The 26903-nt window shown below is 41.0% G+C and overlaps 2 protein-coding genes across 4 annotated transcripts; one reads left to right on the forward strand and one right to left on the reverse strand.

Annotated features, from left to right (window-relative positions):
* Nucleotides 1-782: 782 nt before the first annotated feature.
* On the reverse strand, nucleotides 783-18375 carry LOC148327255 (guanine nucleotide-binding protein G(s) subunit alpha-like). 2 transcript variants are annotated; one of them, XM_088308655.1, is made up of 12 exons: nucleotides 17187-18375; nucleotides 15357-15429; nucleotides 13842-13896; nucleotides 13634-13753; nucleotides 10895-10992; nucleotides 5101-5155; nucleotides 4729-4802; nucleotides 4561-4619; nucleotides 3940-4060; nucleotides 3687-3820; nucleotides 2318-2385; nucleotides 783-2018 (listed from the first exon to the last, which is right to left on the reverse strand). In XM_088308655.1, the coding sequence occupies exons 1-12, from the start codon at nucleotides 17323-17325 to the stop codon at nucleotides 1872-1874; spliced, it is 1143 nt and encodes a 380-aa protein (XP_088164781.1). In that variant the 5' UTR covers nucleotides 17326-18375; the 3' UTR covers nucleotides 783-1871. The 2 variants fall into 2 exon arrangements, with proteins under 2 accessions (XP_088164781.1, XP_088164782.1); XM_088308656.1 differs by lacking the exon at nucleotides 17187-18375 and adding an exon at nucleotides 16464-16867.
* Nucleotides 17429-25801, forward strand: LOC148327256 (tubulin beta-6 chain). 2 transcript variants are annotated; one of them, XM_088308652.1, is made up of 6 exons: nucleotides 17433-17709; nucleotides 17936-18372; nucleotides 21557-21684; nucleotides 22504-22612; nucleotides 22676-22786; nucleotides 23204-25801. In XM_088308652.1, the coding sequence occupies exons 3-6, from the start codon at nucleotides 21628-21630 to the stop codon at nucleotides 24358-24360; spliced, it is 1434 nt and encodes a 477-aa protein (XP_088164778.1). In that variant the 5' UTR covers nucleotides 17433-17709; nucleotides 17936-18372; nucleotides 21557-21627; the 3' UTR covers nucleotides 24361-25801. The 2 variants fall into 2 exon arrangements, with proteins under 2 accessions (XP_088164780.1, XP_088164778.1); XM_088308654.1 differs by lacking the exon at nucleotides 21557-21684 and having other exon boundaries at nucleotides 17429-17709.
* The last annotated feature ends 1102 nt before the right edge of the window (nucleotides 25802-26903 follow it).

A 26903-nucleotide genomic window follows, 5' to 3' on the forward strand; every position in this document is an offset into this window, starting at 1 on the left:
TGGGACTTTTCATTCCATGACGAGGGACACTGCTTTATTGTTTGAGACCGAGTCCCCGAGTATCACCCGCTCCAATTATACGACGCTTCAAGGATACGAACCGCGCGCAAGCAACATCGCGCGTAACGGGAAAAAAGGCACGCAGTTACCACCACCTCACGGTTTTCATCTGGTCTCTTCCTACTTATAGATTAAAAGCGTTTCACGTGAAAATATTAACTGTCATGTGTCATTGTCATGTGCCCTGCAACTGATAAGTTAGTAACTTTCCTGGGTGCAACCTACTTGCCAAGATAGTTGAGATAGACTCCACACATGCATTACTTTAATTGAAGGTTCTAAATTGTTCTTAGGAGTGATTGTGAATACTTCATTTTCTTTATGTGCCCTGCAATTGATTGGCAACTTTTGCCCACAGTCACCTACAAAATGCTCCAGCTCACCTTTGACCCTAATGAAGATAAGCAGTATAGAGGATGGATGGATGGAATTCACTCTCGGGTGCAGCGGTGGTCTCGCGCTACGTTCCTCACGGACCGCTTTCCTGAATGTTTTATAAACGCCCCACCTCCAGCATACGTGATTCAGATGATGACCTCAAATGATCAGCAAGATTAACTAGGGCCTGATAACGATCTTGGTCATTTGACTCAGGAGTGTTGAAGGAGGAAACCTTTAAAACATGCAGGAAGTTGGCCATCGAGGACCGGTGTTTGAGACCACTGCTCTTGTGTTTGCAGTGAATGTGGAGGTTTTGATCAAAATGAATCAAACACTGGAAGCAGCTTGTTATTGTTTAAGCAAAAAAAGAATTTGGTTTATGTAGAAACAAGCAAATGTTTCGCAATTGTATAGTTCCCTCTCCTGCAAAAAGAGTTAAAGCTTAAAAAAAAAACGAAAAAAAACAACAAAACAAACAAAAAAACAAAACAAAAAGAGACCCTGCACCCATGTCTGCAGAAAAAGAAAACTGGTGTGCGCTCACACAAGGGAAGAATGTGTGTGTGTGTGTATTTAAGTGCCATGACTGCTTATCATTGTATTGTATTTTGATTTTTTTTCTCCGAATTCCATTATATAAACCAGAGGCGTCAAAGAGAAAATGAACAAATGTAAGAGGAGAGAAAAACAAAAATAGAATCAAAGCAATAGACAAAAGGCCTCCGCCAAGGCCGTCCAGCGCAGTGAAAACATAACTTACATATTAGCTCTTTTTTTTTTTTACACACGTACAGTCGTGATCAAGGCACAGGGATCTTCTACAAGTCATTATCGATGTTGTCTTCTTCAATATAGTTGTACAAAATAATACATTTTACAGACTGTACAAGAATAATAGTCCAGCAGTAGCCAGAGGCGGGCGGTGGTAAGCTAGTGGGGAATGTGTGGATGAAGGCAGGAGATGTGGGTGGGGTTGTCCTTTTTTATGTGTACAGAATATTTTTATTTATATATATGTATATATACATATTTATATACACTCATATATAAATATTGATATACTGTATATATTTAGCTTGGATATTTTCTTCCTCTCTGGTGTTCTTCTGTCCTTTCTCCATGAAAATTGTGGAGTCCCATCAGTGCGCCTGTGCACCCCCCAAAAAAAAAAAAAAAAATCATCTCTTTCCTTTATCTTCTCCAGTTCCTGATTGTTGGTCAGCACACAGTGAATAAACAAACTTAGAACTGACTATTGGATTGTAGTGTTTTGTGTGTGTGTCTTTGTGTTCCTAGGTCTTCTTCGTGCATCCAGGTTCTGCTGAATTATGAATGCCGATTGGGCTAATGGTCCTGGCAGGGAAGAAGGGGGATCAGAAAGGCAAGGAGTGGGAGACAGTGAGCCTGTGGTCAAGTGGGAGTCGCCACCATCACAAGAGTTCGTACTGCCGTAGGTGCACCCTCTGGATAATATCGCGACAGTCGCTGAAGACACGCCGGATGTTTTCCGTGTCCACGGCGCAGGTGAAGTGGGGGTAACAGTAATGGTGGCCGTCCCCGCTGGCCGTGCTGATCCTCTGTGGGCAGGGAAATGGGGTTAAAGAAACAGTTGGCGTCAACTGTGCAAATCTAGCACACTTAATTAAGATTTAATTAAGGTTTTGCCGTACTGTTGAGTCACACCTTTCATCGGAAGGCTATGAAGAACAGCGCACAAATGCAGGTTTCATAAAAAGACTAATGCATTCAAATGTATCAAGTCGAATGGCTTATGACCAGATAACAGTAAAATCCCAAAAGAAAGTGCTGGCAGGTGGAAGACAATCAAGGTGAGTGAGGTGAATATCAACAGGTAAAACCTGAAGTGTGAACATACCAGAAACTCATCCCGTATGAAGTACTTTGCCCTCGTGACGCGCGGATCTTCGCCCAGCTCTGGTATTGCTGTTGGACAACAAAGCCACAATCATTAGTGTTGGCTGAACACAGTTGACACAAGTCTTGCTTTACATCATCAGTTAGTTTACTTTATTAAATGGAAATAAACATTTGTAAATCAAAATAGTGTTACTATTACGCAACACAGGGCAGGATCTTGAAGCCTCGGAACTTGGAAGACAGATTCATGTTTACCAGATTTCCAGAAATGGTCGTTTAGCCACGTAGTGTTGGTCTTAAGTTGTATAAACACATTTTTAAACCAAACTAAATATTGAGACAGGTATATTATAATTCATGTCAAGTGAAACTGGAGTTTAAAACCTAAATTACTGTATTTTATAAAAATAGAAATGACAAAAATTATAGAGTCTATGCATCATGATTTTATGCTCTAAGGCCGTATCTCACTGAGCTGCAAACATGTGTGCGCACGTCGTGAATGTTTTTTTTGTTTTTTTTTGTCAGGGTGCAAAGGTGTTCGGCAACAATTGTAATGGTCTCAAAACATTTTTCTTGTCGCAAAGAAATTTGGAACATGTTCAAAATTTGATGATGACAAGAAAAATGGTTTGCAACCATTCAAACTGGGAATGTCTGGCAAATGGCTTTGCAGCTGTTTGGAACATTGAATGAACACTGCCAAAAATAAATAAAGAAATAAATACAATATTTGCTGCGTGTGCACACGCTTGCAAATCTTTGCCGTTCTGTGAGATTCGGGCTTTACTTCAATAGATCGAGAGTGAGTGCCTTGGCTAACAGGGGGCAGCATAATACAAAGTATTTCATCCATAAAGAAGAGTTTCACATCTAAATGACTCAGTATGCCAAAGCAATATTAATAGTTTTTTATCGAGGATAAAGAATATATGCCAGTGAGTAATATCTGTTTATATGTGACAATGTATTGTTTGTGTTCAAACCTACAAAGGTTAAAGGATTATAATGACCTTAATGCTAGTTTTGTTAGCCTGTTTATGGAGTTTTACATGATGTGTTAGCATAAAGCTAGAGTAAGTTATGTGGTCTGACTTAGAATGTTAAAATGTTACTTTGACTGTACTCAAAGGTTTTATGATAGCTAAAGTTTATCATTGCTGAACAAATTAATTCACCATATTTTTCAAGTTAAGAAAACTTATTCTAAAGAGGATACATACATTTGTCCTCATCTGAATGAATTTTGTTCAACTTTAGAGGTTTCACTGTAAATTACACTTGGCTCTAAAGAAGAAAACCGCATTTGTTCCTTATTGCTGCATTTGCATATCCAAGGCTATTTGCTGTCACGAACGGTCTCTTACCATCGTCAGGTGTCGTCGTGTAGCGTGCAAACTCGGGAAAATACTCTTCGATTTTGGACTTCCCTGCCAAGACCTTCTCTGCGAGGAGGTCCTGTTTGTTCAGGAAGAGGATGACAGAGATGGTCCGTAGCCACCTGCCAAGAGGGGAAACAGCAAACAAGGTGATTTTATTTATTTTCTGCCGCTGATCAAAGTCTATTCCTAGAGTGCAGCTGGGTCAACTCATGCAATGTATACATCAATGTTTCCAGACCTGTTGTTCCAAATGTTCTTGAAAAGATTTAGGGCCTCCTGTAGTCTGTTAGTCTGATTGTCCTCTCTGATCACCATGTTGTAGCTGCTACTTGCCACCACAAAAATGATGGCCGTCACATCTGGAACCACAAAAATAAAACGTAAATTACGAACCCAGGATAAGTGTTGGCGCCACAAACTCTGAAGGCAGATGTGTTGTTGTATAATAACTTATTTTTGTCTGTGGAAGGAAAGTAATTGATTTGTTATCATTGTGATGAATACATGTAGAAGTTGTGCCTTTGTTGTAGTACAGTTCTGTTTTCGAAGTCTTGGTCGTTTTTGTTTGGTGTGCTGCATTTCGGTGTGCTCTCCTTGATGGGGTGAAGGGTTAAAGCAAGATGGCTGACTTAAATCAGGTGTGTGGACAATGAGCTGGGCATGCAAACGGGCTTCTCGGTTAGATGAGGTTCATCAACAACCTATCTACAACTTGACCCCTGACCTCCACGTCTGCACAAAAGAATGGTGAGTGAAACCATTGAAGCCCTGCTGAGACCTGTACTTGACTTTGACTTTTCAACATTGAAATTGAGGAAAATCGGCTCAAACAAAAGGCAAATGAACACGACAATCTTACCGTTAAAACACTGGATCCATTTTCGACGCTCGTCCCTCTGACCACCCACATCAAACATGCTGTGGAAAAAAAGCTCAATTTACTCTCAACAAATCTGATTCTTTTCAATCATTTCATAATTTCATGTTTCATCCGCATCAAAATTGGTATTAGTAGTTCTGAACTCACTGAAAATTGACTTTGTCTATTTGAAATCTTGTCTCGAAGATGCCGGATGTCAACACTCTGCATCTCAGCAGGTCCTGAAACACAGCGACACGTTAAAATGGTTAAAAGATGTTTTGAAAAATTGACCAGCCCACAGTGTACCCTTCTCATGACAAAAGTTAGATGAAGCATCCATTCCAGGTTTCCCCAGATTGAATGTTTATCAGCATTTTTGGGAGAATGTTCGGGGTTTAATTATTATTTTTGCAAATGAATCGCCATAAGCATCTAATTATAAAATTATGTCATAATTATAAGCAAAGTTATGAGAATTAGAATTATTTAAATAAATCATTACTCGTTGTCTGATTCAACAATTGCTGGCGATCTCACCTGGTCGGTTGGCGTGTAGTCGTGTTGTCGAACCACATCTACCCGGTCTAGGAAGCTGCAAGAAACCGAAACAATGAGAATGGATTTTTTTTTTTGTCACAGAAAATCTACTGTACTGTGCACGTTGACAACAGCAAGAGGGCGCCCCTTGTAATGATGGCGAGTAGGGGGCGTGTGCTGTAATCCACAGTGAGATCAGAGGCAGCAGCTCTGAGTCACCAGCAGCACTTGTGTGTCAGACCAAAGAGGAAAGTCAATGGAGCCGCTGTAGTAAGAGCGTGCGTGTGTGTGTGTGTGTGTGTGTGCGTGTCTGTGTTTTATGTGCCTGGGGTAAACTAACCATGCCTGCAAGCTGAATCCTTGCAATATTTGTGAGTTTACAAAACCCAGACAATCTATATTGTCCCAAGCCCACTCATTTCCTCCGAGCCTAACCACAAAGCCACGTGTGTTTGGGGGCTGGATTAAGTATTTATATTTATATCTGTAATTTATATAAATAAGTACATTGAACAAATACGCTTGTGAATGCATCCTACCTCCCCAGGGAAAAACTATTGTAACCTGAAGGAAAACTGTCTAGATGCCAACCTGACGCCTGCGGTTGTTCCAGGCAAGTAAAAGGGTCATGACCACCATTTTCGGGGGCAGGTATGCAACCCCCACTGAGGTAAGCAGGAATGTGGCAGCCAGTGGTGAAATGTGACAAGAGGGTTGCAGGTAGCACACTAGCAGAGGATTGAGGGGGTGCTAGTTTAGGCTACATTCTGACCCCCACACATGAGACCAGTGGCTCTCAAACCATCAATAAAAATTGCACCTTATTTTTTATTAATTAATTTTCTTCCAACAAAGTGTTAATCATATACAAATATAGTGCACTTAAAATACAGCTGACCCGTACTCAACAAATGCACTGTACTGGATCAAACAAATAGTTCAAATTATGCACAGCAGGAACATTTAATTTAGCGATTCTTCCGTGCACCACTAGAGGGAGCCTGCATACCACTCATATGAGAACCAGTTTGAGAACTTGGGAATTTGAAAGCCAAAGCACTGGTGGCAGCATCACATGCTAGTTGAGGAGCAAAGAACTTTCATCCGTTTTCTATAGTATTTGTATATGTTAGGTTGAATTGAAGCCTATCCCAGCTGGTTTTCGGAAAGAGAAATGGGGTACACGCTGGACTGGGCACATGGGGTGCATATAGACCCACCATTCACTCTCACGTTCACACCTATGGCGAAGTTCTTAATGAACCTAACATGCATCTGTTTGGAACGTGGGGCTTGTGCTGAAGGTGGATTACCCAGAGAGAATAAACAAACAACACAGGAAGGCCAAAGATCAGATTGTAACCCAGAACCTCAGACTGTGAAGCAAACATGCTAACCCCCAAGTGCACTGGGCTCTCTTCCGCCAAAGAACAAACACGATAAAAGCAGCCGGAAAGAAGACACGAAAAAAAAAAAACATGGCTCAGCCTCTATCTGCGTTCTTGTTTATCCCCAGCCCACACACGCAGGACAAACACACCTATAATTTTCTTTTCTTAGCGCTTCTTCCTATTAATAGCAATATTATAAAATCGTGGCTGCTGCAGTAACAGAACATAATATAACCACCGTATTTACATGACAGGATAAAGTTGCTTTTATTTTTAGCTTATAGTGTTGTACTTTGACTTTTATCTTTTTGGATGACTTACAGGCTAAGTAGAAACATTTAAGTCTTCACGGCACAACACAAGGACAACTCAAACAATTGAGGCGTTATTGACATTGCGCAAAAAATATATTTGACCACCTGCCATAAAGAGATAATACAGCATCTTTAACAGAGGGCATTCATCTGGACTCTCAGTTTCATTCTGAACAATGATGACGATTTTCAAACACAATTCTTTCTATACACACACCCCCCCCCCCACACACACACACACATTAGAGCCAGCTCACTAAACGGAATCAAGAATAAAAAAAATTACCTAAATATGTTTTCCGTTCAGGTTCACAAGTAAATAACGTGTTTAACTGTTAACTGATTAGAAAAACAGTAACATTTAAACAAAAATATTTTGATAATGGATGATAATAAAAACAAAGTTTTAATGAACCATTTACACACCAAAAGAGAGAGAGACGTACACACACACAGGACAAGTGCGTGTGCTTGTGTTGTGTGTGCGCGTGCGTGTGCGAGACAGAAAGAGACCGGCGAGCGAGAGAAGTGAAGAAAATAGAGAGGTGGTTGTGTCTAACATTACAGCGCGGCTCCAAAAATAGCTCCCTGGCGCCCTGGCCTCCAGCTTGGTTGTCATGGCAACGGAACCACAAGCTATAAATAGACAATCGGCTCCAAATCTTGTGCGACTGGAGTGAGGCCAGCGAGAGGGAGCGACGGGATGGGAAAAGGAACGGCGGATAGGTCGAAGAAGAAAGGAAAGGAGTTAACGGCGGAAGCGGCTAATGCTAAACGAATACATATACAAGAAATAAGATAATAGAACAGAATAAATATCTGGACAGTACAAAGACTGGTTTTGGTGATGGAGGCCAAGACTATCCTCTGTCCTTGATAGCATACCGCATCACAGGCAGAAAGCAGATTGAAACTACTCCAAGCACCCATTTCTAAATTAATGCTGATGGACATTTTTTTTTTCTTTTTGCATGTACATTTAAAGTGACACTTTGTGATTTTCACCAAACAAACAAAAGAAACAAACAAAATACATGCAAAGATATCCAAACTGCATGGAAATATCTCCAAAACCAAGCAGTTACAACATGGAAGTAAACAATAACACATGAATTAAGCATATATTAAATATATTTAAAAAATGTTAGCTGTGTCACTTGAATCACTGCAAATCCAACCTAAGATAGGGGAGGGAATGTAAAATCTTTAGTCGGGTTTTCGGACTAAACCAGGCATCAGAACTAAGGTAATTATTGTTTGGGTCACAAAAAAAAAAGAAGCTTGTTAACTCTAGCAGGAGTACTCTACGATGACAAAAATGATTTTGGTTAAGAGTGCAGTAAAATGTGACCCATATTTGATTTATTTATTTTTTTTGCACATATGCGACCTGTATCTGATTTCTTTATGACCGTCTTAGCGGCTCAATTCCAATCATGTTAAATCCAACCTGGGTCACTTTCATATGTGGATATGTATCAGAATTTCTGTCTGAACAGACAGATTGCATGTATCTGACGAAATGAGACAGCAAGAGCGGGAATGACAAGTCATGCCGGACGAGGAAAATAAGCAAGGAAAACAAGGTTTTAGATTTAATTAATATTTCAACTGTAAAGCGAACAATGTTGCACAAGCTTCTGCAGCCGCATTCACACCAGACAGACTGAGGTCACAATTAGTAAGTAATGTAAACGACTACACGCAGAAAAACAGAATCTAAATTGAGCATTAAGTCCTACAATGTGAGCCCACCAATAAAAATGAAGAGACTGTCTCGAAGTAATCCAAAAAGCCAGGAAAGTGTGTAATGTGTAATGAAGTGACGACACACCGAAATGGGTGAGTGTGAGTAAAAAAAAAAATTGGGGGTGCCGTGGGAGCCCTCGTGTTGATCATGTGCGGACGTGTTCATCTAACGCCAACAACCTCCCATCAATAACACCGAGGTTGCCCGTCTCCCGACACACTCGCTCCCTCTTTCTCCTCCTCAAGCCCGCCTGAGCTGAAAATAGCTCTCCCCTCGCTAGTTCGCTCTGCTTCTCCGTTTACATAAGTACACAGAAGGAGGGGAGGGGAGCACACTTCCGGTCTGGCCACTCAGCCCAACGTCGGATCCATACAACGGAGAGGAGGGAGACACAAGAAGGAGGAAGAGGAGCAAGACTAAGAGAATTTGGGCCTTTACTGAGCATTTTGGTTCGCTTTTCCAATAAAGCACAAATTATATCTTTTTTTAAAAAAAAGCCCAAAGAAGACTCCAAAAAGAGGTGAAGGAAGGAGGAAATTGAAATCAGAGAGGATTCGCACACAGAAACACAGTGGTGACTTTTTCCCGACATATGCGCTGTTAATTAAATTAAAGAAAATAAAAAAAATGAAAAGGAATTATTTTGTTAAAATTAACTTTTACATATACATTAATTCAATAATCATAACTTATTATTTTCCTCTCCGTTCTGAGTTTGTCAGGGTTCATAGCATTCTTTCACTTTCATTTTACTTTTGGAAGGCAACCAGCATCACAGAACAGGCCGTGTTAAAAACACCTCCTTGGTAGAGGCAATCACATGCTTAGAAGTGTCATAAATCCTTTTCATTGGCACCGTTTCTCGACAGCCTTTTTGGACAAACATCTGCGGCCGTGCAACGCAGACAAGGACGTGCAAAACACACAAGAGGAACGGAAATTGGCAACCTTGCGCGTGTACACTGTGAGCCTCCACCCTCAATGTGTTTCATGTGACCAGCGCATGCTCTCATGGGCAGCACACAGCGGAAACGTTTCATTTGCAAATTGTCCAAAGAGAGTACTATTAGACCCAACTGTGGCGGTAATATTGTGTCACCCGTTAGTGGAATACGTCAAATTATAGCGTGACAAAAAAAAAAAAAAAGTGAAGCGAGTCAATGTGGCTGTCTGGGCTGCATCAAGTATTCCACAAAAAGGAGGCTCAAGTATTAATTTTTTTTTTTTTTTTTTTAAAGTACAACTAATCCAATCTTCTCAATCTTTATTCACGGTTCAGAACTTGAACGGTTCCTAATAACATGAACAAGATGGGTGACCCGCATCTCCTTGGTACTTGCCACAAAGTACTGAGGTCTGATTTCTTGAGCTCTGCAGCTTTCTCCGTGCATTCGAGACATATTGGGATGACCCTGGGCTTAACAAAAATACATTCCGTCTCCTGTTTTTCTCAAAATTGGATGTTCTCATCACCAACCGATTCCTGCATGGCAAGTTTTGAAAAATGTGTCTTTTTTCCTTCCACTTGGTGTCACTTCAGAATTACATTTTGCCAATAGCTGTCATGAGCCTGAGCTATGGTCACATAAAATGGGTGGGGGCCGTACTAATATTAAACTTTGATAGGGCCACAAATGATCCTGTGGACCACAAATGGCCACCGTGCCATGAGTTTGACGACTGCGAAGTGAATTCCGAGATTTCTTTCTAAGGACACCGTCTCTGCGCAGACTCAGCACTTTAAGTCACCTGAAAGAGTGTTTACATGTCTCTGTATATGCTGCTGTTTTGGTTAGCAAGAAAGTTCAAATTTATGACTCTTTTCTTCGATCATTTTTAGGAAGAACTTAGACGTGTTTCTGATTCAGCGCCATTGCTGTTTAACGCTGTTAGATAATAGTTTTCATAATGTCAGGGCTTTTAGTGCCGAAGATGGCCTAAAATTAGGCCCAGGTGTCAGCCTCCAAATTTTAGACGCTTTAAAAACCTAGGCTAAAATAATGAATGACAACTTGGCAACTTTACAATGTAACCCGAATTTGTATGCAAGTCAGACCATGCCGTTTTCTACCACTAACTAACTTGCTAAGCGTTTACCCGAACGTTACGTGACAAACTGAACTAACTGTACCGCTTGCTGGGAAGACGTCTTTTGTTGATAAATAGTTGTCACCTTTTTGTTCGTACAAACTGCTCCAAACAAACAGTCTATCATAGTCAAGGTGGCACCGCACTCATGGCCGCGCTAATGAACCTTGACTTCACGCTTATGCAAACCAGGCACCCAAACACTTTGCGGCGCGTAGGTAGGGTGGAACTTGTGCGGAAGCGAAACTTACTACTGCGCACAGTCGATGAGCTGATATTCATTGGACCTTTCCCAGCAGGCCCGCACGCCATCGTCCTGCCAGAGGATCTTTGAGTGGTCATAAAACTCCTGTAAGGAAAAGAGGGGGGTGGGGGGGGGGAGAGGGTCTGGATCAATGAGGTGAAAATGACTGCAAGCAGGGTTGACATTGTCAGGCCCCGTATTAAGACTTATTAGACAGAGGCTGCATCCATCTGAGTCGGGAGCGAACGGGAGAGGAGCGGCAGGAAACGGAAGAGTTCATTGGGTTCACGAAGAAACCGAGAGCTTTGTGCTGACACAAAGCTCGGCTGTCACTGCACAAGGGCCTATCTCCTCGCTATGATCTTGAGATGCTCGAATACAATGTAGGGGGAGCACAATTAAGCCATTTTGAGTCCAAGCATTAGTGTCCACCCCCCAAAAAGACTGTGGTCAAGGGCACTTTTTGCAAGTGTGAAAGTATTCTCCTCCATATGCTGACAAACACTACTGCAGAAGTACTGTGATACTTCACCATAAAAAAAAAAATCAAGTGGATGAAATTCCGAGCACTTGCCTATGCCACGTTAAGACTGTAGCAATACAACGGTATGGCAAGCGTGGGGAAGACATCACCTGAAGCAGCTCAGGAAGACATAAGTCAAATCCCAAAATCTGATACAACTCCCAGTCGAGGTTTGCTCAAAGAATCAAACCTGAAAATAAAAAACACGATACAAGGCCTTTTTGGTAAAATCATTTGGCAGTTACTTTGCATTTGGCTATTATTGTTATGGTCAATTTCAACCTCAACCTCGGTGCCAAAAAAAAAAAAAAAAAAAACATCTAAATGCTGCGTGCTTTATCGCAACCTTCCTCCCTCGCTTAAAAGCAGAGTCAACCAGTTCAACTGGTTTCCAGTAGGCCCTCAGGCCATGCTTGGGGGCTAGCCGGGGGAGGGATGGGGGGATGATAGGGACAGAGCGAGACAGAGCGAAAGAAACAGAGAGAGAGAGCGACAGAAAGAAAATCCGGCCAAATTAGACGGATGATTTCCGACGCGCATCTGCCACAATTAACGTTTAAAGCTCAAAAATAAATGCGACATTTTAACTTTCTGGAACCCTCCACAATACATTTCACTGATCACAAATGGAAGCATCATTTAGCGTTATCGTTAGCTTTACAATTCCGCCCCATCATTAGAAAACCACACAATGCAATGACGTTGCAGACACAATATCGCCTTCCGCTTCGCCTTCTGACTCGGAATGTGTAAGTCAGGCTGTTGAAGCAGTATCGGTGTTTGTTATCTGTACATTTTTATGAGCAACTGTAGTGGAACATCAGGAACAGCATCGGTGCCTCACTGACGGTTCAGGAAGCTCGGCAAGGCATGGTATGCACCGCTTGCCACAGATTTTTAACACTTTTTTGTGCTCATAATGTGTCTTTTTGGTTGATCTGGTCAGGTCACACTGGAGATTAGTAAAACCCATTAAACCGATTTACAGTATGTAAAGTTTGTCCTCAAGAGATTCACAATTGAGCTAAAGCCTATTCCAAATGAGGCTCGGATGCAAGACCAACACTCACTGGGGGTAATCTCTTGAGTCCCATTTGGGGTCATTACAGAAAATCTGCGTCAATAGGATCTCTCAGGTGAGAAGATCATTCAATAGACAGCCTCCTCCAGCGCCTGCTAATTAGAGCACCACGGGGGAGCGCTGTCTGACTCACCTGCAACACACCTGGCCTACTACCTGCATGCCATCACCACTTTGGAGAACTATTTTTAGACTCATTCTACTTTTTTGTGGCTCCGGAGTGGAGGGTTGCAGGTTCAAGGTTTTGCTGTGGACATACTTCCAAGCCCCAAGTGAATTTGATGCAAAAACGCCACATTGCCATCTATTTTAGAACACTTTAGGCGTTCAGTCAACTTTGCGGCATGGGATTTTCACTGACGAGTCCACTTAGTATTAAATCATACTTTATATTTTGAAATTATTTTTATACAAAGTGAGAGCAAATCAAGCTTTGCGTCACAAATGTTGGAAATCGTACTGAAGATGTTTGAGAATTTAATCTCTTGATATGCGTTTTGGACTGTATGCCCAGACTTTCGGGACAACGTGGACAATGCCGTCGCAAACTCTTCTCCTTGTCATTTTTTACAGGTGTGTGAGATTTGTTGGACGGGTCACACAAATAACATATTTTGTACACCAGCAACAGCGAGAACTTCAGTTCGCTTCCTCGTTGGCTGTCATTCCATTCCACGTCACAATCGGAGAGTCGGTGCCAAACTCTGTGTTGACCACACATACAAGGATTTAGCAAACGTAAATATTGAACAGGTTTTTATGATTGTTGGGCCCCTATCATTTTTTTCGAGCCAATCAGGGAGGAAAAATGACTGACTCTTTGTACACTTGCACCATTGTTAGCATAACCCCCATCTGGTAATGAGGTCTTTGCTGACTTCAATTGGAAGGACAGAAAAAGAATTACTCAAATTAATTCCAATTACTGGCATGTGGATACACCTGCGTTAAACATTCACGATTGTTGACCTTGACTAATTTGCAAGCAAATTAGGGAAGAAAATCACTCAACACACAACAGGATAATTTCTCAGGATAAAGTGACACTTCGGCTTTTGCTAACTTTTATCGGAAGAGGGGGAAAATGCTCAAATCCATCGCAATCATTGTTTTTGGTGCATCCCCGCTTTAGTTGTGCTTACCGACGGAAACTCGAAATCCTTCTGGTTGATTTGGTGGAGAACGTAGTCGATATGCGGCTGGTTAGCAGGGCAGGCAAGCTGGCACGGTGGCGTGAGTGTAGTCATGGCAGACACGATGGTCTGGGTGGGTGGGGTGGGGGGGACAGCAGAGGTTATCTTTAGACAGAAATTCCGACACAAAGTCATTATTTAAGAGTTCTTGTCTTACCTCTATAGCTTCTTTAATGTTGTTTTTAATATCGTGTATTTTCTGCTTTTTCTCCCTGTGAACAAAACGCAAAAGAATGTCATGATAATTATCTCCAATAGAAAAAAAAAATCAGTCTATTTACTCAAATTCAAAAGTCTTTTATTATAACGATGGACTGATACAAACAGTACAAATCGGCACTAGAACTGATAAAAAAGGCGAAGTGTTCTGTGTGTGTTTTACAGTTTTAATAGTTAATTAAAATGAGCATTAGTAGTTAATTTCCTGCAGGCCCCGACTTGGGAAACAACCTGCACTTCAACACAACACCGCCAAACAGAAAGCCCGGGGGGTTGCGTGGCGTTGTGAGGAGGGGCGCATGACGAGGCTTACTTTGGCTTTCGAGGAAAGCGACAATTAAAATAGAAAAATAATGTGACTTTTTGTTTCCACTGCATCGACTTGATTTCAATTTTGAGGAACCTCACAAGATGCGGATGAGCCGGGGTTTGACCTATCGCAGTGTTTGTGGGAAAAACGCAAACAAATAGCGCTTTCTTCTCAGGTCATGCTAACTTTGACTCTTTACGCCGAAACGCTTGACTTAACTACGATCACGCTGGCATGAAGGCAAGCAAGAATGAATTATTTCATATGAGCCAAACGTTACATAAGACTTATGTCATCACAAAAGATAACATCACAGTTATGCATTTTATGAGGATGCTTGTGATGACTTCTTGCCCTGTAACAACGCCGTTTATGTCATTTATTATGATTATTATAATTTCTGCCTTTAAGACAGTTGTTATGTTTCTACCTTAAGACAACCGATTCAAAATCATGTTCCTGCTTATGCAGAATAGCATTTCCATTATTACCAAGGCCGTGCATGATCACCTACTTTAGCAGAATAAATGTCACTCAGTAAACCTTTCCAGTTGCATTAGCATTCATGTCACGACTTTTTTTTTCTTCATTATTTTGGGAGTGGTTTGAAACATAACACAATATATTGAAATGATCAGCGCATTTACCACAGACGATTTGTCTTACTTGAAAGTAGGGCAGAAAATTAAATCGTCTTTCAAATCAATTCATGTTTTTTTTTTTACCTTTATTTTAGTGTAAGCCTAACCTATAACATCATAAGATTGTTTATTGTTGTTGTTTATTGTAGTGCAGATTAATTTATTGCTCATGTTTCCAAAAAAAACTAAACATGGAAAGTCAAGGAGATTGAAAAAAAAAAGAGAATTGCATATTATATTGTAATTGCAGTATTGAGGGGAGGAAGTCGCAATCTGATTATTTTTCAAAATCGTTCAGCCCAATTCGGTACATTCAACTTCCTATCGTAAAAAACCTTCACCTGCTTTAAATTGAATATAGAGTCATGTGGTTTATCGATGTCGAGTAACAGTTTCTATCCAATGTTTATCATTAGCATCATGCAATTTTCTAGGAAAAAAAAAAAGTCACACACGATGCAAGCAGAAAACAAAAGTCTTATCACAAATGAATGCAACTTACTCTGCATTGAAGCCATTGACGTGCAATATTCGCATCTGCTTGACTATCGTGCTCTTCCCGGATTCGCCAGCCCCTGGAAACAAGAAGGGGACCAGGAAAGTCAACACTAGCAGAATGCGAAACTAATGTTAAGACCGAGACCAGTTGTCTACAATGTGCAGCCCCTGGGCCAACATTGGCCCGCCGCAAATTATATTTGGCCCGCCAGATGGCCCGGACAGATGGGGGGGTGGGGGGGTGGGGGGAGGGGGGGCTGTTGATTAGGGATGTCCCAAAATACACAGTATTAAACATCCCTCAAAATCATCCCGTTCTTGTTTCGATACAAAATAATGAATAACGATAATAATCGAGTGCCGGTAATCACTATACAGGCCCCGATTGGCTCCCTATCCCATGTGATTTTAGAAATACACTGATGACTGGCTGACTGGCCACGAGACGTTACTTCCGCAAGCTATGTCGAAAAAAATCCTTGCCAAGCCCACAAACTGGTTTACGTAAGAGGTGTATACTGATCTAAAAAAAAATAATAATAAATAAATTAAAAAAAAAAACACACATTATAGAACACCACCCCCCAAATGTAAGCATATCCATCAGTGCAAAAAAAAAAGAAAAACTTTTTATTTGATTTGATTTATTGTTACTTGGCTGTCTCTAGACGCGTGTTGCCAGATGGAGACAGCAATGCACAGTAATATATATGTGCAGATGACTTTTTGACTAAAATTTGTGGGAAAACATAATCCGTGAACTGCAAACCTTTCTGCAATACACATTTTGATATTGTTAAAACCAAGAAGTGTAAAAGTGCTGTCCCGGCAAACCTACTGAGAATAATACCCTTTCACATAGACGCCCTCCTGCCCCTTTTATGGCTCTGATATTAACTCTGAGCATTAAAATTGCAATGCCAAACTGCTCATCTAAAAATGTGAAATACATTCAATAAATAATAAATACGGTAGTAATTATGAACACCATTTGAAACAGTGATAGATAGAATACCATCCCTTCTTGTCGGGCAGCTACAAATTGCTATATCAACACAATAGAGATGATGTACGAAACTTTACAAAGTACCCTCACACACAAAGTACGCACCGTGCCGTCCTGCCCCTTCGTCTTCTTCTATGGTTCCCATCTTTTTGATTAATTTCCCTCACAGGATGTATAAAGTGTCCGTCTGTCAGTCTGTCTACATTCTCTGCATAAATGGTAAAGCGTCTACCACAGCGGAGAGATGGAAGAACAACTACTACTCTCAGAGACGCAATATACCGTAATCCCTGTTCCGGCATAAAAAAAAATACCATTATACGCAAGTTCCTTTCCTACTTTATTACGGCCCTGACAGTACCTCTGAAGGCTGAATATAATTGACAACTCCTTCCCTGGCAGATTTAAAAGAGGTCATCGGATCTTAAAGGCTAAAACTTCAGTAATCATAGAGAAAAAGACAGTAATGTCGCTTCTTGTGGACTCTTTGGCAGGGAGTCCTGCCATTAGTGAGAGTCAGACGCCCAAATCCGGGATCAATTTCAGATTAGGATAAACAGGACTCGGCTAATCCCAAAAGTAACCCTAATTTGCCTGCAGTCCCAGCGGATTAGTGGGACAGCATCCTCCGTAGTTAGACCTCAGTGATGGAGAGGGCGTATTTTATACGGGAGGAAAAAAGACCAGTAATAAATCTTGGGGTTGTGATCCACAGTGTCAGAGCAAATCGGCCTGGAAGATGTCCACCGCCAGGTCACTGCTATTGCATCTGTATCAACACCTACACAAGAACACACATAGAAGAGCACATTTGAGAACCAAGCTCACCTAGTAGTAGAAGCCGGTGAGTGGCTCGGTATATCTGTTTGTCTTTCTGGAGCTGCTTCTCAATTTTCTTGTTGGCTTCCCTCTGGGCCTTCTCCTCATTGCGTTGGTCTTCCGTCTTGCTGTTGCCGAGACAGCCCATCTTCCCTCCCGCACCCCCCCCAAAAAAACACAACCAAAAAAAAAAAAAAACCCAGGGGGGAGGCACGGTGGGTAAAGGGGCAAAAGGTAAGGTGAGGGAAATGGATCCTAAATTCCGAGACGGGCCTATGTGTGGACGACCCGGGTCAGAATGGGAGGCATCTGTGGGGATGGTGGATGGATGAATGGAGGTGGCTATTTACTGGCAACAACAGTCAGGACAGCAGCGCCGTGTTTCCACTGTAAATCCGCAATGAAGTCATCAACGCTGCAACGAGGGGAAGTGAAATGGACATGGATGAAGACACACACCACTTCCCTCTCGATTATGCCTTAATGTTCCTTGCAAACCATCTTGGCTAGATCCTTGTTTAGGAGAGGGTGGGTGAGTACTGTACAATAAGTTAATATTTCCTCTTGGGTCTTCACTGTAGCGTTTCGCCGTCGATTAATTCCTGTATGTATGTTTTTATATTTCTTTTAAGACCCCCCCACCCCTGAAAAGCCTCCTTCTTTTTCCTCTCTCCTCTCCGCCGTCACGTTAATGTACGTTTCCCTCACATCGGCGGTTTTTTCTCCCCCCCCTCTCTCCTCTTCTCTCAATTCTTTAGGCAGCTGCGTGTCCTTGAATGCAGCTCGACGTCCAGGTGTTCTGTGGATGGCAATCCCCAGTTTGTCAAGCTGGCACAGCGGCTCGTACTCCCCCGTTGCTGGACGGTGGTTACATGTGCACTAGACATGGAACCTACCGCCGTGTTTTCAAGCCCTCATCCAAACGTAGACAGCTTTTTGGGGGGGGGAAGGTGGTTGTCGTTGTTTGTGACAGCCGGGGGAGGGGGGGCTGCTTATCTGCCTGTTGCCGGAGTCTGTTGGCGTGTTTAGACACGTAATTGTTCCTCGGCTGCGTCGCTCCGCGTTATTTGTGCCCCCTTTTTTTCGGAGAATTGCACATTAAGATAGATAGCGTGGAAGAGGTGGGGTGGGGCAAAACCGCTCTCACGGAACCCTGGGAACGACGGACGGCGGTCAAGATGTCCGGATTGCGAAGGTAATGTTCCGACTGTACTTTTCACAATAAAACCAGCTTGCTAGGCCCGGTCACATTTTTTTTCAATCTTCTGATTTGACCCCTCCCCTTCCTCCCTTCCACCAGTGTGACTGGGATATTCTTGCATAAGTAAAATAAAAATAATAATAATTCTGAAATTACTATTATTATTATTTGAACTAATCACATTGTTGGTTGCACAGTGAGATATTGGTTGGGACAGCAAGTTTAAACAGATCTGATCGGCTGGACCATATCAGCAGATTTCGCTTTTTATGCAAAATCGGTGATCGGTTGCAATGTCTTAATTTGCTGATTGGGCAATGACGTCATTGGTCGGATTCACAAAATATTAAAATTAGACATTTACAGTTCCCAGGGACGGTGTGTTCAGACTCTTTTTCCATTTTATAAATTAAAAATAAATAAAATAATGTCATTTCAAAGGAGTTTGACATACTGCCAAAACCATATTTCTAGCTACGCAAGTGGCACTGCATTTGTTTACAGACCAGCTAGTGACTAGAGCACAAGTGAGTGAGTAACATTTCCTGACGCTACCCATAATGGCTACTTGGTGGACCTCAGTACTGTTCTGAAATCAATATGAATACTAACAAGTTCTGTATTATCTATCAATCCATTCATTATCCGAACCGCTTCTCCTCACGAGGGTCATGTGGTGCTGGAGCCAATCCCAGCTGTTTCGACCCGACCCAAGTTAATAAAATATGTAAACTATTTTGTATGCAGAATTTTATTGAACATTTGTATTTAATTGCACAAGATGTTTGTACTTAAAAAAAGTTTTACTTATGTTAGTACTTTAAAAAAGTTGTACTTATGTTAAAAGACACGAATCGATACTTCTTTTGTCAAAATATTTGTACTTTTACGACAAGAATAAATGAAGTATCTTGAGTCCATCCTGTGCTTGATTTACAACATTTACTTTTGTTTTGAAGTGACTCTTGCTCTGTTTCCAGTTTTTGTCTTTGACTTGATACATCTGGAATGAAGCAGGGTTTGAATCACATGAGTGCCCTAAGTGTCATTGAGCTGGAGGTCCACAAGGGGAGACGAGCCCTCTTTTGAAATCCTCCTCTTGTCAACCTGTCCATAAACAATATATCAATCAATAACTGACAACTTGCCTGTAAGAAAGAAAAACACTTACTTAACTCATTCACTGCCTGCTGTTTTCAAAACAAAGTTCACCATACTGCCAACCATTTCAAAGAATTTGTTTTTACATTTGTTGTGTTTTTTTAATAGTTAACAGTACAATGGGTTGGTTTCACCGAAAACACCTATTTCAGAATGAAATGCTTTTGTCAAGCATAATAGTCAGTTTGATGCTAACATTTTGGCATTTGTGATTCCTCAAACTGTACAACATAAACAAAATCGAGAAAGGGCCTTTGATGGCAGTGTTAAAACTTATGTACAAATATATGGCTCATTAGTGGCTTCTTTTTTTTAAATGGCATGCAATGTTCACTCAAAAACAGCATTACCTTTTCTCAGGATCGCGACACACACTTTCTACTGACTACCACGACACATACATTATTTATATCATACATATGCATACTCTGTTCGAGTTTTAGGTGCCTAAACATGTACGACTTCCAACAAGTTGGAAGATCTCTCCCTCACAATCAATTAGACAAGCCAAGATTTATACCCTAATCTTTAACTTCTACTCAAAAGCGGTGCTGATCTTAAACTCGAAGTGACGCAACATAGAAATCCTACAAACAGTTTTAACAATGCAGACACTCTTTTAAGACATGTGGGATCTGTTTGAAATTGTAAAAAAAAAAATACATCTCCTCCAATTCACATTTTAACATTATTAACTGCTGTACCTTTATAAAGACAATATTAATGTTTAACAAAATAAAATTATTTTGACCCGAGCACTAATGAAGACAGCACAGGAAGGTGTTAGCAGAGCAATACTGCCACCTAGAGGTGTTTTGTATGTATTGCTAGAATTAATAAAGCTTTGTGAATAATATTTCAAATGAATTGTATTTTTGTCATTATATACTTAAAAACCACCCCTTTCCCGCGGTAACATTTGAGTTGAATTTTCTGTTCTACGATTGACTCTTTTTTTTTTTTTACCCTTCTCCAGAAGTTGCCCAAGATTTGTTACCAAGCTTTCACTTGTGTGCATGCAGAGTGTTTGCGTCACACGTGAGCTTTCCACACATAGTCACACTAGACAACAGCCGCACGGACACCAAAATGCATCAGGAGGTAACAAGAAGGAGCTTGGTGCAAAACACAAAAAGGTCAGTGCCGATGAGTTTTTGCAGCTGGTAAATGCCCCCCCCCCCCCTGCAGCCAGTTGAGGGAGGGAGTCATGACGCAACTCACTGGCAAATTCTTATCTAAAGGCTGAAGTACACACGCGCAGTGCCACAGAACAGCTGAGGGTTGTTTGGTAAGCAATCCAATAAAAAAAAAAAAGGTTAAATGGTCTGCATTGTAACTGTATACGCCTGGCGTATCAAACTCATTTTTGTCACAAGCACTAGTTTTTAAAACAAAAATCAAGGATAATAGTTTGTTCAGTCTTTGTTCAAGTTACTATAAAAAGAACGTCTTGCAAAAAGAAAAAAAAAACATGACAATTTAAAATGTGTAACAGATTTGATCACGAGACATGTAAGTTGACACACATGATTTGCTTTTGGGGGGCAACCTAAAATTATGTGGCAAGGCAGATCTGGCCCTTGAGCCTTGCATTTGACACCTGTGGTGTAGGACACGTTTATGTTATGTTTTAACATCCCAAGCTGTGATGAAAATATAAGAATAAGGAGTATAATGAAACTAAAATACAGTAAAAATAAAACTGCTGACTCAATCTTTAAAAAAAAAGCCTGATTACATGTCATAATGAGGGAACAAGCGGGCGTTGATTCTGTCACCGAGTGTTATGTTTGTGTCACACTCCTTGTGCTTTCTTTTGTGCATCAAAATGAACATCATGTTAACAGAAATGTTTTCCTTTTCCAAAATAGGATTACAGATAACGCTATTGGTCTGTATCAGAATTTCAAAATGTGCCCATATGAAAAGGGATCAGCTACTTGGGTGACCCACCCCACTCGCCAACACTCCCTCCCAACTTGACATCAGTGATAACATCACTTGTGGTTACATATAGCCAGTTGGAGCCCTCCGGCATATCAGAGGCACCCACCCGCTTAAACAACTGCACTTGATGCCTGCGTCATCATGCGTGAAATTGTACATCTGCAAATTGGACAATGCGGCAACCAAATTGGCTCCAAGGTAATTAAACTGAATGGCTGAAATTATACACTGTACAGTATATATATATATATATATATATATATATATATATATGAGAGAGAGTGAGTGGAATATTTCTAACCACTTCAGGCCAGTTATGTTATAATTATTTTATTGCTGTAATATAATTGCAACTATGTCATATTAAATAACAATTACACTAATTACATTACGTGTATTTTTTGTATAAAAGATTACTTTCAAATTAATTAATTTTTTCTAAAAAAACATTTGATCATTTTTTTAAATTTCATAATATATGCACTAAACAAACAATGAAATATATTAAAATATATATTAATTTCTTGTAGTTTACATTTTTTTTAAATGTTTGTTATTGCCAGTTACATTGAAACAATAATACTACAATGTCCAACTTAATAGCAACATAACATTATTGTATAAATACATTTGGGAGGTTTATATATATATATATATATATATATATTTATATTTATACATACATGACTCTAATAACATTGAGTGACGTGCGTGCATTCTGGGAGGAGATAAGGGCGAGACTGGTGAGGGTGGGTCATTCTGTTTTTATCGTGGCCAACACAAAACAAGAAAGAGGAAGAACGAGATAAGTGACACATAAAGATGATATGTCAGTCAAGTGTACTTGCTTCATAAGGTTGGCTTCACTGTAAATTTGAATCTCATCAGAGGGGTACTATGTTTAAAATGCAAAAAAAAAAATAATAATAATTTAAAAGTAAGGCACTTACAGAAGACATTATGTTCAAGCCCACGAAATCATTATAACGATCTTCAATGTTGCCTTTTCCCTGTCAGTTTTGGGAAGTAATCAGCGAGGAACACGGAATCAACAAGACAGGCATCTATGAGGGCGATAACAGAGTCCAACTGGACCGAGTCAACGTCTACTTTAATGAAGCACACGGTAAGGCGTCATCAAGAGAGTCCATGATGGATTTATAGACCATAAATACCATTCTCTGTCCAGGTGGTAAATATGTGCCTCGGTCCCTGCTGGTTGACCTGGAGCCTGGAACCATGGACAGTATCAGAGGGAGTCGGATCGGTCCTCTCTTTAGGCCGGACAACTTCATTCATGGTGAGCTTTCGATTCCAAATTCTGGTGAATACAAGTGTTGGTATGCCATACGAGGGTCCTGACTTTCAAGTTTTTCGAAATATGAACGGACGGATGGATGGATGGATGGAATTTACATTTTGGGCTTTGCTAACACATTTAAACTCACTTCACAAAAAGCCGAAGTTTGGCAAGGTTCATGCTTATGACAGGTTAGCTAATGGTTATCATCGATAGTTACAGTTGGAGACGCAATGCACATTTTAACACGTATGGTGAAGCACAACATGTAGACAGATATTGTATTACTCACCAGCATATACTGTATTATTTTTCCGCTATGGAAAATTACAATTATTACAACTTCTGAGTCATTTACAGTAGTAGAAGTCTATTCTTTTTAAATTTTTGCCTCCAACTTTCATTTTGTCAATCCAGGCAACTCAGGTGCTGGCAATAACTGGGCGAAAGGCCACTACACGGAGGGGGCAGAGCTGATAGAACAAGTGATGGACCGGGTGAGGAACGAATGCGAGAGCTGCGACTGCCTCCAGGGCTTCCAGATGGTTCACTCCCTCGGCGGCGGCACAGGTTCCGGAATGGGGACCCTCATGATCAACAAGATCCGAGAGGAGTACCCCGACCGTATAATGACCAGCTTCAGCGTAATGCCGTCGCCAAAGGTCTCCGACACAGTGGTAGAGCCGTACAACGCCACCCTATCGGTGCATCAACTCCTGGAGAGCACGGACGAGACCTTCTGCATAGACAACGAGGCGCTGTATGACATCTGCTTCCGCACACTGAAGCTCACCACCCCCACGTACGGGGACCTCAACCACTTGGTGTCCTTGACCATGAGTGGGGTCACCACCTCTCTGAGATTCCCCGGTCAGCTCAACGCCGACCTGAGGAAGCTGGCAGTCAACATGGTGCCCTTCCCCCGCCTTCACTTCTTCATGCCCGGTTTCGCCCCGCTGACGGCGCGCGGTAGTCAGCAGTACCGCGCCCTTACCGTACCCGAGCTCACCCAGCAGATGTTCGACGCCCGCAACATGATGACGGCCTGTGACCCCAGACGCGGTCGCTACCTCACAGTTGCCGGCGTCTTCCGCGGAAGGATGTCTACCAAGCAGGTGGATGAACAAATGCTGGCCATCCAGCAGAAGAACAGCAACCACTTTGTGGACTGGATCCCACACAACGTCAAGGTCGCCGTCTGCGACGTCCCGCCTCGAGGTCTCAAACTGGCCTCCACGTTCATTGGCAACAACACGGCCATTCAGGAAATATTCCGCAGAGTGGGCGATCAGTTTGCGCTGATGTTCAGGCGCAAGGCCTTTCTCCACTGGTACACGGGCGAGGGAATGGACGAGATGGAGTTCACAGAGGCCGAGGGCAACCTCAACGACCTGGTGTCCGAGTACCAGCAGTACCAAGACGTCACAGCCGACGGGGAGTCCGACATGGAGGACGAAGACGAGCAGGAGGCGCCCGTCATGGCTTCGGCCACAAGGATTCAGTCCCGGATGGAAGTTACGAAGGAAACAGTGACTGAAAGCAGTAGAGAGACCGTGGATGAGGAAGGACCTTGAAATGTTGCCTCAGCAAAATCTGTGAGGAAATGGTGCTATAGAATATTGATACAATTGTTCTTTGGCAGTACCGATTTTTAAAATGAAAATTCATTGTCCTTATTTTGATACTTAACCGTCTTAAACTTTTTTCAAGGTATCAGATAGCACCATTTGCTCTATTAATGCTTATACACACTGTCTGATCGAACGAAGGACAGCGGTGAGTTGCTTTGCGTTTGATTTATTTGAATAGAAAGTGTTTGGCAATAGGGCAACAATTGTAGTGAGCACATCTGCCTCGCATTTCTAAGGTTTTGGTTTGGAATCTCAGCACGGCGATTCATGTGTGGAATTTTTTTTTTCTCCCCGTGTTTGTGTGAGTTTTCTCCGGGCACACATGAAAAAAAAGCATATGTTGTTTGAAATCTCTAAATTGTCCATTAGTGTAAATGTTAGTGTGGAAGGTTGTGTCCTCCGTTTGGCTATCAACCAGTCGACAATATACCCCGCCTCTCGCGTCAAGTCATCTGAGATGGGCGCTAGCTAACGAGCACATGCGCAATAGGAAATAAATGGATGGATGTCTGGAAATCGACTTCAGATCCCTTCGACCCTGAAAGCTTGTGTAGACTACAGATAGCTCGAGGGATACTTTGCTTTGCATATGTCTTTGTATTATTTAAGAAATTTGTATTTCATTGGATTTGTGATTAGTTTGTTTCCAGAGACGTGCAAAAGTTAAGGAAAAGCCATCAAGTAGTAACTCTATGACTTTAAGCATTTAGTTTAAAGAAAAAGTTGCAATGTCGTTGGATAAAATTGGTACGTGAACAAAAGTCGTAAAATTTTGAGAATGAAGTTGTAATCCAAATGTCAAGTCATGAAAATACTGTAAGATCATAAAATTCTGATCACAACGTCGTAAGGTTTTGAGAATAAAGTCTGAAAGTTTCGAGATTTAAGTGTAACCAAGGTCACCTTGTGGAGTTGCATGACTAAAGTCGCAACGTTACGGAAATAAAGTCACAAATTTGCGAGAAAAAAAACGTGAGGTTGCCAGAAAAGAGTCATCAACTTTATTCCCATATTATTATAACATATTTGGCAGTAATTTGCTAAGCACAAATATTTCTTGTAAAATTATTTATGTAATGTCACAACTTGTGCATTTTTTTCTTTCACACCTTTACTGTTTCAACTTTATTCAATTGCATATTTATCATGTTGTCTCTTTTTGGCGTGACCCTACTACTCCTTTGTATAATTCAATATTTAAAACTTATTTTAACTCGACTTGACTCTTAACTGAGTGATGGACCATATTGATGCTGATAAGTACTTGGCTGTCATTCTGTTTCCTCCCACTGTGAGTGGCCTGGGACTTTGAGATTACACATTTTACTGCCGTGAGTGTCTGTGCAATGTGATAAGTTCTGAAATAAAGTTATCTAGACTTGTGTATTCCATTGTGGTTTGTGAGCATAGGCTAACATGCACAAATTCTGAATCCAAATTATTTTAACTCAATAATACAGCATTAATAAATTCATCTTAGCTCAGAAAATAAGGTTTGGAATGAAGAACATCCGGAAACAATAAAATTAATTCAACTTTTCAACTGCGGAAAAAAAAATGGCCCAAAGTCATCAGACAATTACAATGGCCAACTTTCCTTCAGAGTAAATTCCTCATTATTGTGTTAGTATAGAATATGAAGAAAAAGTAGTTTTGAGAGGAACTTGAAAAAAGTTGCAGTGTCTCTTAAAAAAAATAAATAAATATAATGATAATAAAGTTGCATGTGAAAAATGTAATGAGAATAGCAATACTCTGATATAACAAAGTACAGTAATAAAAGAAAAACATTGCAAGATTAAAGTTGCAATACTATGAAAAAAAGAGAATGCTGGCTGTGAGAATAAATTTGTTTAAAAAAAAGTTGAGTTTAGAGAAAATCACCCCAATGAAGTCGCACATTACCCCCCCAAAATGAATAAATGAAAAAAATCAAAACATCCTGCCGCGAGAGTTATGTTGGATTTTTTATTTTTCATAAAAAGTAGTTGATGAATTCAGTCAAATTTTGAGTGGGAAGTAAAGTGATGTTCCAAATATAGCAAAGTTACAGAATTAAATTCAAACTGCTACAGAATCAGAATATTCACTGAAAAGCCATACTGTGAAGAGAGAAAAATGAAATGAGCTGCAACCAGACATCAATGTCTATAAATACCATTTACAATATGATCTCTACTGATGACACTGTGCAGTCAGCAGCCAAAATTCTGTCCTTGTTCTTCCAAGGTTGCACAGAACTTTCAACCTTCCATAGAGTACAATTGTGTAACACTGACTGTTGTTTATACAATACTCATTAACGGATGACGAGAAGCATTATATTTGACATAATACAGGTCCGATCAAAACTAGCTATATTCTGTGTAAACTAAAATGTTAATATAGCATAAATGAAAAAATGATGTCACGCGGCGCTATTTATACAGGCTATCAGCGTGGACCAGAGCTCTATCCAAGTGAATGACAGCAGGCTGGTCACGCGC

The sequence above is a fragment of the Idiotropiscis lumnitzeri genome, chromosome 11 (genome assembly GCF_059441095.1).
Source record: "Idiotropiscis lumnitzeri isolate Australia: NSW breed Sydney's pygmy pipehorse chromosome 11, RoL_Ilum_1.0, whole genome shotgun sequence".
Lineage (NCBI taxonomy): Eukaryota > Metazoa > Chordata > Actinopteri > Syngnathiformes > Syngnathidae > Idiotropiscis > Idiotropiscis lumnitzeri.

Coding starts and splice junctions, on each gene's coding strand:
- LOC148327255 (XM_088308655.1), bottom strand. CDS start 17,325: ATGGGCTGTCTCGGCAACAGCAAGACGGAAGACCAACGCAATGAGGAG. Junction 5,156..10,894: donor CTCATCGACTGTGCGCAGTA/GTAAGTTTCGCT, acceptor GGTTTCTTGCAG/CTTCCTAGACCGGGTAGATG. Junction 2,019..2,317: donor TCATACGGGATGAGTTTCTG/GTATGTTCACAC, acceptor CCCTGCCCACAG/AGGATCAGCACGGCCAGCGG.
- LOC148327256 (XM_088308652.1), top strand. CDS start 21,628: ATGCGTGAAATTGTACATCTGCAAATTGGACAATGCGGCAACCAAATT. Junction 21,685..22,503: donor GCAACCAAATTGGCTCCAAG/GTAATTAAACTG, acceptor TTTCCCTGTCAG/TTTTGGGAAGTAATCAGCGA. Junction 22,613..22,675: donor CTACTTTAATGAAGCACACG/GTAAGGCGTCAT, acceptor TTCTCTGTCCAG/GTGGTAAATATGTGCCTCGG.